The sequence below is a fragment of the Hemicordylus capensis genome, chromosome 1 (assembly GCF_027244095.1).
Source record: "Hemicordylus capensis ecotype Gifberg chromosome 1, rHemCap1.1.pri, whole genome shotgun sequence".
NCBI classification, from domain to species: domain Eukaryota; kingdom Metazoa; phylum Chordata; class Lepidosauria; order Squamata; family Cordylidae; genus Hemicordylus; species Hemicordylus capensis.
In genome coordinates, this window is record NC_069657.1 from 452310059 (window position 1) to 452326164 (window position 16106).

Below are 16106 nucleotides of genomic sequence, written 5' to 3' on the forward strand. Positions count from 1 at the left end.
AGCCAGCAGGGCTGTGAGGTCAGAATGATTGGAAGTCCGATGTTGGAATTCCCTCTTCCTGCCTCGGGGAGGCAGCCAATCACAGGGCAGTTGCCCCAGGTGTGTGTGTGGGGGGGGGTCTTTAAATCCCGAGCCTTTGTGCAGGGAAGGCTGGGTGGGGTGGGAGAATGCCTGGAGAAAGCATTGGAAGGGCAGAGGATTGTGCAAGGGACATGGGGAACGAGCCCAGGGCAGCTGGGGAAAAGATGCAGGGGTGCTGGGAGCTGTCGTCCTTCCCAGCACTGCTGGGACGAGACCACCATTATGACCAGGCAGCAGGCATTGCCCCAACTGCCTAGGCAATAAGGGTGCATTCCCTTTCCTCCTATCTATCTATCTATCTATCTATCTATCTATCACATTTGCAAAGCGCCTAATATATACATCTCCAGGTGGCGGGCCTTGTTTCAAGAATGCAATTGTTTCAAGCCCTGTTCAGAGTGAGAATGATGAGATGTCCCTCGTGGACATCTTCCCGTCACCTATGTGGCAGCATGACGTCATTGTCTTCACTCTGTGTTCCCTGATTGCAGTGAAGAAGTCCTTTCAGATTAGAAAGACGGCACCTGAGCAGCAGCAAACGGGGGGATCATGTCTGAGAACAGGCATGAAAAATGTAAAATAATGAAAAGCAGTGTTGGAATATTTTCAAAACTTTCAGAGCAAAATATTCACCCAAAAATCGGTGCAGTGTGAAAGTGGAACAGGAAAATGCATCGCTTTTCGTTCAGGCCATGGTTTCAATGTGCATTTCTAAATGCTCTATCATTAGATCAGATTGCCACCTTGTGGCAGATCCCGGTCTCTTCCTGTTTGCTCTTTCAGACAATTGGTTGGTTTGGGTTTTTTTCCCCTCCCAGAAAGTGTTGGACTTGTGTGGGGCAGGGGAATGATTGTTGTAGTTCTTTCTTTTTGTAAATAACAAGAAAGGGATGGATTTGTTAAACCAGAAAGCCTGTTTTGAGTGTCACGATTAAAACCTAGGACACATGATACATATCCCCCAACATTTCCCAAGTGGAAATCGAAAACACTCGTGGGCCAAATTTAGATGTAACACAAGACCAGAGTTAAACAGGGCAGAGGTTGGAATTCTATTACGTCCAAATTCGTGAAACCGCGGTTTCAAGCCGAAAGCGACCTGCAACGTGCCTCGCCAAACTCCAAACTGAACCTTCAGCTTGCACAAAGGTTTGCCACTGAGACCTCCGGTTTGGCCACCAAAGTGGCCACCGATCCCCAATACCACCATAACTGCGGTTTCGTGCCAATTTTTCAAACACAACCATAGAGACGGCAGCGCAGACCTGCCCAGGATCATGGCCACTCCATGAGCCAGCATGGTGTAGTGGTTAGAGTGCTGGACTAGGACCGGGGAGATCAGAGTTCAAATCCCCATTCAGCCATGAAACTAGCTGGGTGACTCTGGGCCAGTCACTTCTCTCTCAGCCTAACCTACTTCACAGGGTTGTTGTGAAAGAGAAACTCAAGTGTGTAGTACACCGCTCTGGGCTCCTTGGAGGAAGAGCGGGATATAAATGTAATAATAATAATAATAATAATAATAATAATAATAATAATAATAATAACAACAACAACAACTGTGCCACTTCTCACTGGCCTCCTCTCTGAGCACCAGCCCCACCCCTCCTGTCACGTATCCAGCTATGGAGTGACCTGGCCACAGGGACGCCGCCACGTCCCATCCCAAGCTTGCCAGCCTGTCGATCAACACAGGCACACAGGGGCATTTCTTCTTCCCCTCTGTCCCTTGCTCCCCCCACCTGGGGGACGGGATGGCAGGACAGGCACTAAGTGCTTTGCTCCCCGAGAATGAAGAAACAATGATGTATGTTCACAAGTACAAACACTCCAGGTGGCAACATAAACAGGGCACCCCATCATAGCACCAGGAGCGAAACAAATTGCTGGGGATCAGTCGGTGCCCAGGGTCGGGTTCAAAAGGTAGCCCCAACCAGGGATTCTCAAGCAGCCAAGTCCTATTTGGGGGAAGGTTGGGAAAAGCCCCTTCCCCTTTGGGGGTTTGTGTTCCCTAGGCTTCCTCATGAGGAGGGCTGGTCACCAAGGTCGGCATTGCTCCAGTCAAAGGAGCAATTCCACATATGTGATGATGGCCAATAACGGCCCAGGCTGGAGCGCACTCGCTCAAGAGAGTGCCAGGCCATGGGGACACCCCCTCACAACTCATGAAAAGAACCGTCAGAGGGGAGGGGAGAGAATTACTGGTCACAATCTCTGATTATGCATGGTGACAAAACAACCCCATCTCCCATGAAGCGCTATCTCACAAGTGTGTCAGGTCTTTGGGGCGCTATATTGAGCCATGTTGCTGTATGGAGGAAAGCCACAGGGACGGGTACTGCTCTCCCTGTCTTGGTGACTACCACCAAGTAGCCGTCAAAGCTTGCTCCCTGCCAGCCCGTCCGCCCATGTGGGCATGTGTACCCTTGCTTGTGCCCTGAAATGGCGACCCTGGCTCTTCTGGGATCCCTAGAGATTGGGGCTCCCCTCTCCTGTGATTCCCCATGCCAGCAGATCTGCATACGGTGCAATGCCAGGCTGGACCCGGGAATTTTAAGTGGGTTTTAAGATCTGTCCATATACCCAGTGTTTCCCCCATCTGTGCACACGGACCGGCTCTGACACATGGCGCATCAAAATCTCCTTTGGGTGTGCTCAAGGCTTAACAGGGAAGCGGGGGGGGGGTTGCAGCATTTCTGTTCTATCCTTTATTATTTATTTACTTACTTATTTACTTACTTACTTTTTACATTTTACATCCCGCTCTTCCTCCAAGGTGCCCAGAGCGGTGTACTACATACTTAAGTTTCTCCTCCCAACAACCCTGTGAAGTAGGTTAGGCTGAGAGAGAAGTGACTGGCCCAGAGCCACCCAGCTAGCATCATGGCTGAATGGGGATTTGAACTTGGGTCTCCCCGGTCCTAGTCTAGCACTCTAACCACTACGCCACACTGGTTCTCTTCTACTATGGAGAGTTAGGGGCCCCAAACAAGCAGGCACCCTTTTGTTGAGTTAGCTCAACTCATGAACATGCAGTCCCCGGGGAGACCTAGGGCTTACAGCCCCATGGTCCTCCCCAGGAGACTGGCCCTCTCATGACCCTCTCATGAGAGGGATAACCCAGCAGCAGCAAGCTGCTAGTGGTGCAAGAATGTGGTTCGCTCTGCATGGACTGCTTTGATGGGGTGATCCTTCACAACAGCATTCTAGGTCACAGTGGGACAGACCCCCCAGGATCCCTTGCCCTCACTCATATACATATCCCTCGCTAGGAAGTCTTCATGTTCCCTTCCCTTTCCTGATTGACAGGGAAAGAGTCAGATGGCGATTTGGAAGGAGGAATTCTCCCAAGTGCCCTTTCTGCTCTCTCACAGTGAATTATAGGCGCGGGCGTTGCCTCAGAGTTGGGGAAGGGAGGAAGTTGATTCACTCCCCTCCTTCCCCTATCAGTGGGAGACAAAAGCCTGAGCTCCTCTCCAGGAGACTGTCAGGCCCACAAACCCCATCCCGACTGATCTGCCCATCCTCGGCAGCCTCTGCCTTAAATAAAGCCCTGCATCTCCGACACTCCTTCCTACTTTCGGCCGGCTCAGTCTTCCCTGGCCAGGCACGTGTCCTGGACACCCAGCCCCTGGCCTCCAAAGGGGGCTTATTCCCCAACTCCACCCACTGCCTTATCATGCCTCCAGCTGCTTGCAGCTGTGGAGCTGCTATCCTGGCTAGTCCCTCTCCACCAATCTGCAGCCTCTTGGGCGACACCTGCCCACCCCCTAGCAGCTGTTGCACATCTCTCTGAATCCTCTCTGGCTTCTGGGAGGTAAAGGGCTGTCCTGGCATCTGAAGCCTCTGGCCTTGTTAGTCCTTTGCACTACCTCATGATTTGCTGGGGATCTCCCTTGCTTCTTGGTGTGGATTCTTGGTTTGAAATAACTACTTCATAAGGATTCCCATGAAGAAGTTATTTCACAACCAAGAATCCACAACACATAAAAATTCCTTAAATTTCACCCCTTTGCCCAATTCCTTTGGGGGTTGGGTGGTACCACCCCCACCCCCATGGGGCCCTACCACCCAACCCACTTTGGTGCCCCTAGCCCTTAAAGATTAGTCCAAATCTATTCAAATCCTAATCAAATCGAATAAAAATTGAATCGACCCCAGATTTGAGGCAGCAGATTCAAGCTCGAATCGAATCACAAAAATTGATTCGGGCACATCCCTAAGCATTCTCTCCTTGCGAGAGAGAACAGGGAATGCTTCTTCTAAGATTATGCCTATGTGGATAGTCTAAAAATGTGTGCTTTTTCTTTGGGAGGAACTTTTTTCACATACACACATGTGTGCAGATTAAATTGGTTCACTAAGGAATTAATCATCAAAACCCATATAGACTTCGTTCTCATGACCCATGTGATCATAGCTAAAGGGTTAACTGTGATTGTTGAGCTGGGCGCACTCCTATGGAGTGTGACATGAGAACCCACGCTTTAGCTCCAATTGTAGTCCCACTGTCTAACTAGGATTAAACTATGATTGGTGATTACTGTATTAGCCTAAATCCAAGACTAAGTTTTTCCCCCAAGTTCTTTGATGTTAGAAATCAAGAGGTCATATTAAATTCAGCGTCCTCTTCCTTTCAGGTAAATACACCATAACCTGTAGTTAACCTTTATTTTTAAGAGGATCATCTAAATGCAGAGTTGGGTAAATACGGTATGATCCCATTGTTAGTTAATCCTAGTTAACTGCCATATACTGAGTCAGACCCTTGGTCCATCTAGCTCAGGATTGTTTACACAGACTGGCAGTGGCTTCTCCAAGGTTGCAAGCAGATGTCTCTCTCAGTCCTATCTGGAGATGCCAAGAAGGAAACCTTGAACTTTCTGCATGCAAATGTGCAGATGCTCTTCCCAGAGCAGCCCCGAAGGGGGATATCTTACAGTGCTCACGCACATGTAGTCTAGACCAGCTTTCCTCTCCCATGGTGGCAGGACTACAATGGGCACCAAAGCGGGGGTTCTCGTGTCACACTCCACAGGAGTGTGCCCAACTCACCAGGAAGTTTGAGGGATTAGATGGACCATTCTCATAGCCATCAGCACCTCCTTCGCATTGCCATAAGGACCTCCATCAACACCTTCGGAGAAAGCAGAAGCCCCGGACTTTCCCCCCAAAAGCTGCTAGAAATGGAGGATTTTTTTACCCCGGACATAACTCGGGCTAAGCCAGAATTCACAGCCTCTCTTTGGAGAAAAACAAAGCCCTGTCTGTCCTGGTCCCTGATAGCCCGCAGGGAGGTCGAGTTAAATCCAGCGAATATGTGGACTGGCACACTGCAATCAGGAGTGGATCCTGTGGGGGGGAGCCCTGGAGGGGGGGAACTGTAAAAACCCCAGTTGTAGCTAACCCGTCATTAGAAAGCGGCCACAATGAACCACCCAATCTCATGTAAAGTACCCAAATATAGATTAGAGCAACAGCTCTAATCTATAGATAGAGGAAGAAAGACAATAAAATGCCCTCAAAGAAGACTGGCTGATAAAAATTTTGGAATATGCAGAGATGGTAAAGCTTACAACATTTATAAGAGATAATTTTGAATGCTTTAAAGAAGGTTGGGAACCTTTTTTGCTTTATTTAAAGAACTATTTTCCTAATATGGACTTCTCAGCAGGATTTGAAATATAGTAATAGCCGCAGGTTGGGTTGGGTAAAATTGAGCAGTATCGAATGCAATTTGTATATTTTGAACTATTATAGCGATGGCTTATATGTGTAGTTATTGTGAACTGTGCAGATAGATGAGCTGGAAGTCAATATTTATTTATGTGTAGAGTTAGGAAATGAATGTAATTGAATGTTAAAGTTATTGTCAAATTTAATAAAAGTTTAAGAAGCAAAGTTACCTCTTAAAAAATAATAATAATCATCTATAGATATCGGAAATGGGGAGCAGTGGTTTGATGGAGGCAAATGGGTGTCCTTTCATCCACCGCCTGATGGCCGGCCCTTCCTTTCTTCCTTGCCTCCAGGTATATCCGGACCATGTACCTGGGAATCCAGAGCCAGCGGCAGAAGGAACACCAGCGGCGCTTCTACTGGGCGATGATGTACGAGTACGCGGACGTCAACATGCTGCGCCTCTTGGAGACCTTCCTCGAGAGCGCTCCCCAACTGGTGCTACAGCTCTGCATAATGATCCAAAAGAACCGTGCAGAAACCTTACCATGTAAGTGAGCCTGGTCCATGGGGAGCGGGGGTGGGAGTGGGGGGTCTGCTCCCATGCCTCCAGTGACCCCTTGCCCCGGGGCCTAGCAGGTGTGCACGGAAGCACCGCTCTGTCTGGAGAGGGGCTCATTTAGCTTCTGTGTACGCTATAGCCCGGGAAATTTCTGCTCCCCAAATACCCTGCCCCTCTCACTCTGTTTCTGTCTCTCTCTCTGCATACCATACTGTACTGTACACTAGTCTGTTCCAGGGAGAATATTGTCAGTGTAAGAGGTAGGCGTTCCCAGAGAGCCTTAGAGGGACTTACTGATTTATTTATTTATTTATTTATTTATTTATTTATTTAAGCGTAGCGCATAGGGCATCCCTAGATCATAGACATTTGATTTGCAAATCTCTGTGTTCTAGGTCAGGGGTGGCTAACCTGAGACTCCTCCGCGGTTGTTGGATTACAACTACCATCATCCCCAGCTGCAGTTCTTTGTGACAGGGGGTGGTGGGAGCTGTAGTCCAACAACCAGAAGAGTGCAGAAGAGGGCAACCGAGATGATCAAGGGCCTGGAGCACCTTCCTTATGAAGCAAGACTACAACACTTGGGGCTATTTAGTTTAGAAGAAAGACGACTGCGGAGAGATATAATGAACATAGGAACATAGGAAGCTGCCATATACTGAGTCAGACCATTGGTCTATCTAGCTCAGTACAGTATTGTCTTCACAGACTGGCAGCAGCTTCTCCAAGGTTGCAGGCAGGAATTTCTTTCAGCCCTATCTTGGAGATGCTGCCAGGGAGGGAACTTGAAACCATCTGCTCTTCCCAGAGCGGCTTCATCCCCTGAGGGGAATATCTTGCAGTGCTCACACATCAAGTCTCCCATTCATATGCAACCAGGGCAGGCCCTGCTTAGCTATGGGGACAAGTCATGCTTGCTACCACAAGACCAGCTCTCCTCTCCTAGATAGAGGTCTATAAAATCATGCATGATGGGGAGAAAGTAGATGGAGAGAAATTCTTCTCCCTCTCCCATAACACTAGAACCAGGGGTCATCCCATGAAATTGATTGCCGGGAAATCTAGGAGCAACAAACGGAAGTACTTTTTCACACAACGCATCATCCACTTGTGGAATTCTCTGCCACAAGATGTAGTGACAGCCAACAACCTGGATGGCTTGAAGAGAGGTTTGGATAACTTCATGGAGGAGAGGTCTATCATCGGCTGCTAGTCGGAGGGCTATGGGCCACCTCCAGCCTCAAAGGCAGGATGTCTCTGAGTACCAGTTGCAGGGGAATAACAGCAGGAGAGGGAGCCTGCCCTCAACTCCTGCCTGTGGGCTTCCAGCGGCATCTGGTGGGCCACTGTGCGAAGCAGGATGCTGGACTAGTTGGGCCTTCTTGGGCCTGATCCAACAGGGCTGTTTTATGTTCTTAACCACTGGAGAGCTTCGGGTTGGCCACCTCTGGCTTAGGAGAATGGATTTGGGACTTAAGCATGTCTATACTACAGTCATGAACCAGTTCAACCAGTTTCTTAGCACTCCTAATGGTTGATGGTTACTGAAGTTTCAGCTTGTAGTGCAGATGCCTTTCGTTTGCACACACAGGTGGGGCAGTGGATCCCTACATCCTGAATATCTCAGCTTCATTTTTTAATTAAAGAATCAAGATTCTAGTCTTCAGTCCCAGGGGAAATGGTGGAGTTGTTGGGGGCCTGGCTGGTCAAGGCTCACAAATCAGTGGGATACCAGACATACCTCCAGGTGAACAGGAGGGTGAAACTTTAATGCACTGTAAGCAGAAACCTCATTCTCCCTGAGTTAGTAAGCCTATCTTTGGGGAATAGGGATGTGCCTACATCCACATGGCACCAATCACGTGCATGCTGGTGTCACATGGGGGGTTAATGGGGTGTGTGCCACCCTTGCAGGAAGCTGAATGGGGCAGCAGAGAGCAGTTAAGAACCTGCTGCTCCCCTTTATGTTAAAGTTCCCTGTTTTCTTTCAAGAAAAGTGCTCAAACCACCCTTCAAACCATGCTTTGGGCACATCCATATTGGGGAGTATATTTCTGTTTGCAAGCTCACGTGATTTAGTGCTCCTCCCCCCCCCAAAAAAATCTTTCTCCCACATAGAAAATTAGTATGTCAATGAGGAGGCAAAGAGAACTCTTCTTCCTGACATGCTAGAGATTGGCATGAAGAGAGCTTTAATATTTTATTATTTTATTTTATTTTATTTTATTTTATTTTATTTTATTTTATTTTATTTTATTTAACATATTAACATAATAAGGGCAGCGAAATTGGGGAGAATTTTCATTAGAGGTTAGAAAGTCCAGCGGGTCAACCACAAGCTAGGACAAACCCCTTCAGACTAAGAGTTCTCAAACTTGGGTTCCCAGATGTTCTGGAGGCAAGAAGGAAGAGACCACCCTTCCCTATAGCAGGGAATCCCAGATGTTAACTACAGCTTGCATCCTCTCCAGCTGCAAAGGCTTTTGCAGCTGGGGATCCTGGAGTTGTAGTCAACAACATCTGGGAATCCTTGTTACAGAGAGCACTGGAAGAGTCTCTGGCCCATTGGACCTTCCACCACCAGCTTTTGATCTTGAAGGAGGATGGCCAACCTCAGGCTCACCAGCTGCGGTTGGACTTGAGCAGGGCTACACAACTTCAACCCTCCAATTTTTTTTTGGACTACAGCTCCCAGAATCCCCAGGCAAAATGGCCAATAGTGAAGAATGATGAACATCACTAAGTAATGGCGCAAGAGCCTTCAGTGTCATTTGGATGCCTTAGAAAATCTCTCATTGCAATGTGTGTTCATATTAGAATAATTCCTAATGTGATGCAACAGCATGGAGGAGAGCATTGCATTATAGGTAGGCAGTGACAGTAGGTGCCAGCAGCGTGAGTACTAAGGATTGCTTTGAGCCATTGCTACCATCACTGCTAAGGGTAAGCCTCCCCTTATGGGAAATTACCTTTGTGGTTACAGTTGTCCAGAGCACACCTCACTCACGATCTAAGTTGACGTATAACCCGATGCTCCTGTCCTTGCTTGGGCTATCATACATCCTCATTTCTCCTGGACATGTCCTAATTTTCATGAAAAAGAGGAGTGTCCTTGAGGAAAGACAATCTGTCTAGTATATGCCTGCCTGTATGTGCAATCTGCCTGACAGACCTGTCCCCCTTGAGCCAGTGGCCACTCCTAGTGAAGGCCAGGGCTACCAGTCCAAGCAAGAAAGCCAGCAGATAGACCTGGCCACCTTTGTGCCAATGACCAGGGCTACCTCAGCATGGGTGGTCAGGTCTTCTGGCCACATGCAGGAGGCCCTGGGTAGACCAGGTGTTTGGGTCTACTGTCCAGGCAGTGGGTGGAGCACTTCCCCACCCAAAACAATGGGTGGGCCTGGCCACCCACTGCTCCAGATGCTATACCTGCCACTGGCCCATTCAAGTCAGTTGGTAGACCTGGTCCTGGTACTTTTTAATTTTGTTTCTTTCAGTAGGAAGGGTGCCTTAGTTTTTCCAGTTGAAAAAGAGGTACAAATTTTGGTCGGTATAGAAATATGTTAGTTAGCTAGCTAGCTAGCTAGCTAGTTAGTTAGTTAGTTAGTTAGTTAGTTAGTTAGTTAGTTAGTTAGTTAGTTAAATGTGGAAGCCCTAGCCCTCATCCCATGCAGCAATGGGGATGAGTACATTGCCTTATCAGTACCGCCTTTCTAACCAAAGCAACTCAAGGTGGCTCGCAGGAACAGCTATAGGTCTTAAAAGTATAGTCCTAAAAGTATAGCATGCCCACAGCCCATGCGCTGTGAGTGTCAGCCAGCAGCCAATGGCCTGTCTGTGCTGATATGCTTGGGGGCTGATCCAGCCAAGGAATCGTGCAGGAATCACGCTGCCGTTGGCTTGGTTGCTCTGATGTCACAGAGAGATGAACGGCCAGAAGCCACCATTAACTCAGCTGCTCTGATGGGGCAAAAGGCCTAGAGGGCTGAGAGCTATCAGGGACTGAGGAGACCCGGGGCAGATTAAGCTCTTTGCCGCCCATAGGTGGCCAAAGGTTTGCCGCCCCAGTAGCAAGGGAGGAAGGAAGGTGGAAATTTAAATCAATTTGTTTAAGGTTTAAAACTGCTGCCGCGCATGAGCGCAGCGACAGGAGCTCCCTCGTGCCCACCCCCTCTCAAATTACGACGGCGGCGGGACAAATTTGCAGGCACATGGAGAAGGCAGCAATACCCCTCCTAACCCAAGCCTGCCCACCTCCCAAATGACTGCAGTCGCCCAGTTTGGGGCCTTTCTGAGCATGTGCAGAAATGCCCGAAACTGGGCGATTGCAGCCATTTGGGAGGTGGGCAGGCTTGGGTTAGGGGGGTATTGCCACTCTCTCTGCACCACGTACCCGCAAATTTGTTTTGCCTCAACTTGCCGCCATCATCATTTGGGAGGCAGGTGGGTATGAGGGAGCTCTTGCCACAGGTGGAATTTTGCCGCCACGGGCAGGTTGCCTCTGCTGCCTCTCCCTTAATCCGCCAGTGAGGAGACCTTAGAACTTTTCACACTTTTGTTACACTATATCACATTATGAATGGCCATGGGCAAGGTGCATCCTTGTGAACCACCATTTACCGGTTACAGGCTGGAACACTTGCAACATTCATATAGGTCGAGGTTTCTCAAACCTGGGTCCACAGAGGCTGTTGGATGACAAGGGCTTTTGGCCATCATGACTGGCCCTGGTGAGAGTTGCTGTCCAACATCTGGGGACCCAAGTTTGAAGACCCCTGATATAGGTGACGGCCTGGGTGTGTTTCAGCAGGGCTTCCCAACCAGTGGTACTCCAGACGTTGCTGGGCTATAACTCCCATCATCCCCAGCCACAATCAGTTGGAGCAGGGGATGATGGGAGTTGTAGTTTAGCAACATCTGGAGTACCGCCAGTTGGGATGCCCTGCATTATAGCATGAGCACGTTCATATAGAGTTCCAGAAATGATGCTTCCACTTATGTTCTTTTCTTTTCCTCCTCTAGATCTTTTTCACTAGCATTGTAAACATGCTCCACACCTGCCCCCCCCGGAATGGTGAAGTAGGCAACCACGTTCCTTGTCCCGTGCCTCCTGTTTAACTCTGTGGATTTGTGTGTGTTCTTCCGGCAGGTGTGTCCTCTGTGGCCTCCCTGATGTCCCTGGCTTGGGTGCTAGCCTCCTATCACAAGCTTCTCCGGGACTCTAGGGATGATAAGAAGAGCATGAGCTACAGAGGGGCCCTTATCCATCTCTTCTGGCGCCTCTTCACCATCTCATCCAGAGTTATCTCTTTTGCCCTCTTTGCTTCCATCTTCCAGCTTTATTTTGGGATCTTTGTCGTGGTCCACTGGTGCGCCATGGCCTTCTGGATCATCCATGGCGGGACAGACTTCTGCATGTCTAAATGGGAGGAGATTCTCTTCAACATGGTGGTAGGGATCGTGTACATTTTTTGCTGGTTTAATGTCAAGGAAGGGCGGACCCGATACCGAATGTTTGCCTATTACACCATAGTCTTGACAGAGAATGCTGCCTTGACGCTCCTTTGGTATTGTTACAGAGATCCCGACACCACTGACTCATACGCTGTGCCAGCACTCTGCTGCGTTTTCCTTAGCTTCGCTGCCGGGGTTGCGTTGATGCTCTTGTATTATGGCATCCTACATCCCATGGGGCCAAGAGCTAAGATTTTTGCCAGCTCCTGTTGCGCCGAGCTGCTCTGGGGCATTCCTTTGCCCCCTGATGTTGAACCCATGGCCCCCCAAACCCCTGGGTACAGGGCGGCCCAGGCTACGCCAACCAGAGCGGCCACGGAGCAACAGGAGGAACTCACGGCTGACACTTGCTTGCCAGTTTTCCAAGTGAGAGCAATGGTGCCATCGACTCCGTCTGGGCGACCGTACCACCCGGAAGGTCCTCTCATTAAGATAGACATCCCGAGGAAGCGGTATCCGGCCTGGGACGCTCATTTTGTAGACAGGAGATTGAGGAGGACTATAAACATTCTCCAGTATGTCACTCCCACTGCTGTAGGAATTAGGTATAGAGACGGACCTCTCTTGTATGAATTACTACAGTATGAATCTTCACTTTAAAAGCTCCTTGAAACACACACACACACACACACACACACGACACGACACTGTCGCAAACAGGCGACACAAACATTAAAGGAGGGGGTGGGAGGGCAAGGGGGGGTTAATTGTTTACGGTCAACACAGTTCATGAAACTAACCTTCCAATAAGTTTTATTTATGGTGGTGTATGTATTTAAAAAACAAAAAAAAAAGAGAGATCCTCTATGTTTTGTAAGTAAAAACAAAAAGAAAAATTTTTCTTTTGTTTTTTACGCACAGGAGAAAAAACAAACCAACCAACCGGTATTTCAGACTTCCACACTTCGGGGGCTGGAGGAAGGTGAACACCTCCACCTCTGAGTTTTATACCTTACACCAAGTGTAGGACATTATCATAGGGATTGGTGCTGATTGAAAATAATAATAATTAATAATAAAAAATAAAACAAAACCTACAACTGCCTTATGCCCTTAGGTGCTGAGTTTCATTATGTACTGTCACCTCCCTCATGCAAATTTCTTTGGTGATTTCAATGACAGAAATAGAATATATAGCTATATAGATAAAAGTAGATATATATATGAGGGCATATATATATATAATCTATATTAAAGGTATGAAACTAGACAAAAGAAAATCAGGTGGTGAAGGAAATATTATTGCTCTAACTCGATTGGCATGGAAATGGTCAAAATGATTGCCTCTAGCCAAGCAACAACTAAGCTTAACTCGATAGGAGATCATGGCAGCATTATGATTTGGCACAGAGATTCTTTGAATAAAACACTTGACATTCCGTTTTTCCAAAGGCCAGTCTGAATGGAACTGAGTTATAACGTGGTTCCCTGATGTAGAAAAGGGAGTGAGACTTGGATTCGCCGTAGTAAGATTGAATCTCAGGGTGCAATCTGATTTTTTTTTCCCCAACTCAGTGAAAACCAAGCTTTTAACTTGCACCCTTGTACCCCAGCCCAGAGCTCAGGATTACCTTCGATGCACATGGGAATCCCTTTTGCATGCAGGCTTCATCGTTTTGAACATGGAAGGAGCCAACCCATGTGCCCAAAGGAGCCACTTTGAGCTTGGCACAGTTGTGGTGGTGCAGAATGGCCATTTGAAACCCGTCAGATCAAGTGCATGTCCAGATCTGCTCCATCCCTTGAAGTGAATGGGGATGCCATTATATCTGCACACCAGAATTCCCAAGCCTGTAAGAAGTTGTCGAATTGGGGCCTCAGTCTTGGAAAGCAACTTATTTCATTGGTTTTCATCCGTATTGGGATCAATAATCCTTGCCCCAAAAAGTGTGTTTGATTTCTGGAAACAAATTTTTAGATAGCTTTTATCTTTTAGAAATGTGTACCAAAAACCAAAATGACAACATTATTTTTAAAAGCAAATTCTATAAAGATTCTCCCCTGTCCCCGTCATTTTCAGTCTTAATAAAACTCAGCATAGTAGCAAAAAGAGAGTCAATTTAAAGGCACAGTTTAAAAGTTTTGACTGGTAATTGGGCTTTGATCTGCAGGCATCATTTTAAGGCTGTGAATTGAATTTGTATCGACACATCATGTTTCTGTGTACGCCTTAAAGTGATCTTGTGGCATTCTATTATTTGTCTATGTTTTCCTGTTTTCTCAAGAAAAAAGGAAAACAAAAATGAAAAACCGAGGATTGAATCTCTTGAGTGGGAATAACTCGTCACTGGTGCATTTCTGGCGACAATTTGGTGCTTAATATTTCTGTTTATTGTTGTGGTGATTTTGCCAAGGATCGTTCAACTTTCCTCACTGAGTTTTCTGGGGAACTGCAGATGCAAGCCGTTTTGGTGGTCCCCTCCACTGTACATGCGTAGAAAAGACAAACATCTGAACAAAATGGCGGCATAGCGTAGAGTTCCAACCTCAACGTTTCAGCTTCTGCTTGCGGGAACACTAAAAAGCTAGACTCTTCATGTTGGACGTGTTTGGTGTCTGAAAGTTTATGATTCTATGATTTGGTGTCCGAAGGTTTACATGTGGTTGCTTTCTTCTCTCTGTCTAGGTTGGGATGGCAGGCTGTGCGTACAATATTTCTATTTAAAGACTATCATTTCTTTAAAGAAATATATCTCTTATCGAGGGCGTTGTTTTGGTTCTCTGTCCCCAAGATGGAGGGCCAGAGGGGAAACGAGCAAAACAACAAACGCTAGTTTTAATTCAATGAAAACAATTGTATTTTCTGTATGTACTGGTGCAATTTTTTAAAAATCAGAAATACTGTAATATGTCAAAATTGCAAAAACCGCCCCGAATGATCTGTACTTAAAGACAAGATCAACATGGGGGGGAGGGGAGGGGGAGGTAGTGGGCTGAAAATGTGGAACAATGTTTTAATTTGCAAAGGCATTTAAAATCCAATTATACCAATTTTGTTGTTTTTTTAAAAAAAAGCTGAAAGTTTTCTTCACCGAATATACCTGAATGAAGAAACAACATTTTCAAAGAGACACGCTTTTAGTGATCTGGGCATCATCATCATTATTATTATTATTATTATTATTGATTCATTGTCGCCAAATTTCAGATGCACCAAGGGCCTCGTTGACAACAAAGCCAAATTCTCACCTGTACTGTAGTCCCAGGACAGTTAGTATCATGCACCTCTGGGCTTCTTACTGCAATTCATCCAAGGACCATATTTTCACAAGGGATGTGGCACTGATGTTTGTTTGTTTTAACATGTTTTTAACTTGACTCCCCTTCCCCAGTCATATACTCCAGCCATCTCTTTTTTCGACAGCTGGGCTAAAAGCTCTCACCGGTGGATATATGGACAAATTTGGTGGTTGGGTTAAAAAGGGAAGCAAAATTGGCCCCCAGAAAACCCTTCTTACCACCTTTTGGCCCTTTTCTGCTGCTGTTCCCTGTGGGCAGCATCGGCAGTGGTGCTCCTCCCATCAGATTTGTCTCATTGTACGTTAGAATCAAAACTTCCCAATATCATCCTTCCCAGTTCGTAAAACATCAACATTTTGCTAGCAAACTGGTAGGAAAACGTCCGTTTTTCATTTGGCCAACATCCAGAGCAACAAACCACATGTAGAAGGACCTTGTTAGCTAGGTGCACAAAAGCTGGAACTTGCATTCCAGACTGTGTTTGCACAACTAGGGCCTGCCTCGTTGGTTTTAATAGAGCACTTGTGCAAATCCTTTTCGTGCAACCAAGTCGTCCTCCTGTGCTAGTGCAACAGTGCCTGTTCTGCATGCAGTTTCTTGCTCTGGATGTTGTCCACCTTCCTTGTCTTCTTACTTTAGGGAGATGTCAGGGACACCTTCCCAAAATGCTGGATGTACACATTTGCCCTAGATTTCTTCAATTATCAACTCTTCACCCAGATTCTTTGCTATCAGAGTCCACTTCAGACATTATGCTGTATGAGTATACAGATTTCTGTACACTTGTACATGTGTTTGTGCAGATGACTGTACCTGCGTTCATTTCAAAAGTGAACCTGGTTACAGGCCCTTCAAATGCATGGTATAGATAGGAGGTGTACCTCTGTACCTACATTCAGCATAGCATGTGAGTGGCTGTACCTGTGTATTGGTCTGTATCTGGGTACACTCATTGTACGAGTGTTGAACGTAACATGTGCATGAGCCTCAAGTGTCTGAAGGATGTATACATCCTGACCCTAGTACACCT

The 16106-nt window shown here is 47.0% G+C and overlaps 1 protein-coding gene across 2 annotated transcripts in view; it reads left to right on the top strand.

Annotated features, from left to right (window-relative positions):
- XKR6 (XK related 6) overlaps nucleotides 1-12508 on the top strand; it is a 222122-nt gene extending 209614 nt beyond the window's left edge. For both annotated transcript variants that reach the window (XM_053248820.1, XM_053248810.1), the window contains 2 exons: nucleotides 6114-6310; nucleotides 11472-12508. In XM_053248820.1, the coding sequence (XP_053104795.1) occupies nucleotides 6114-6310; nucleotides 11472-12436 (1162 nt within the window). In that variant the 3' untranslated portion in view covers nucleotides 12437-12508. The remainder of the gene's footprint in view (nucleotides 1-6113; nucleotides 6311-11471) is intronic.
- The last annotated feature ends 3598 nt before the right edge of the window (nucleotides 12509-16106 follow it).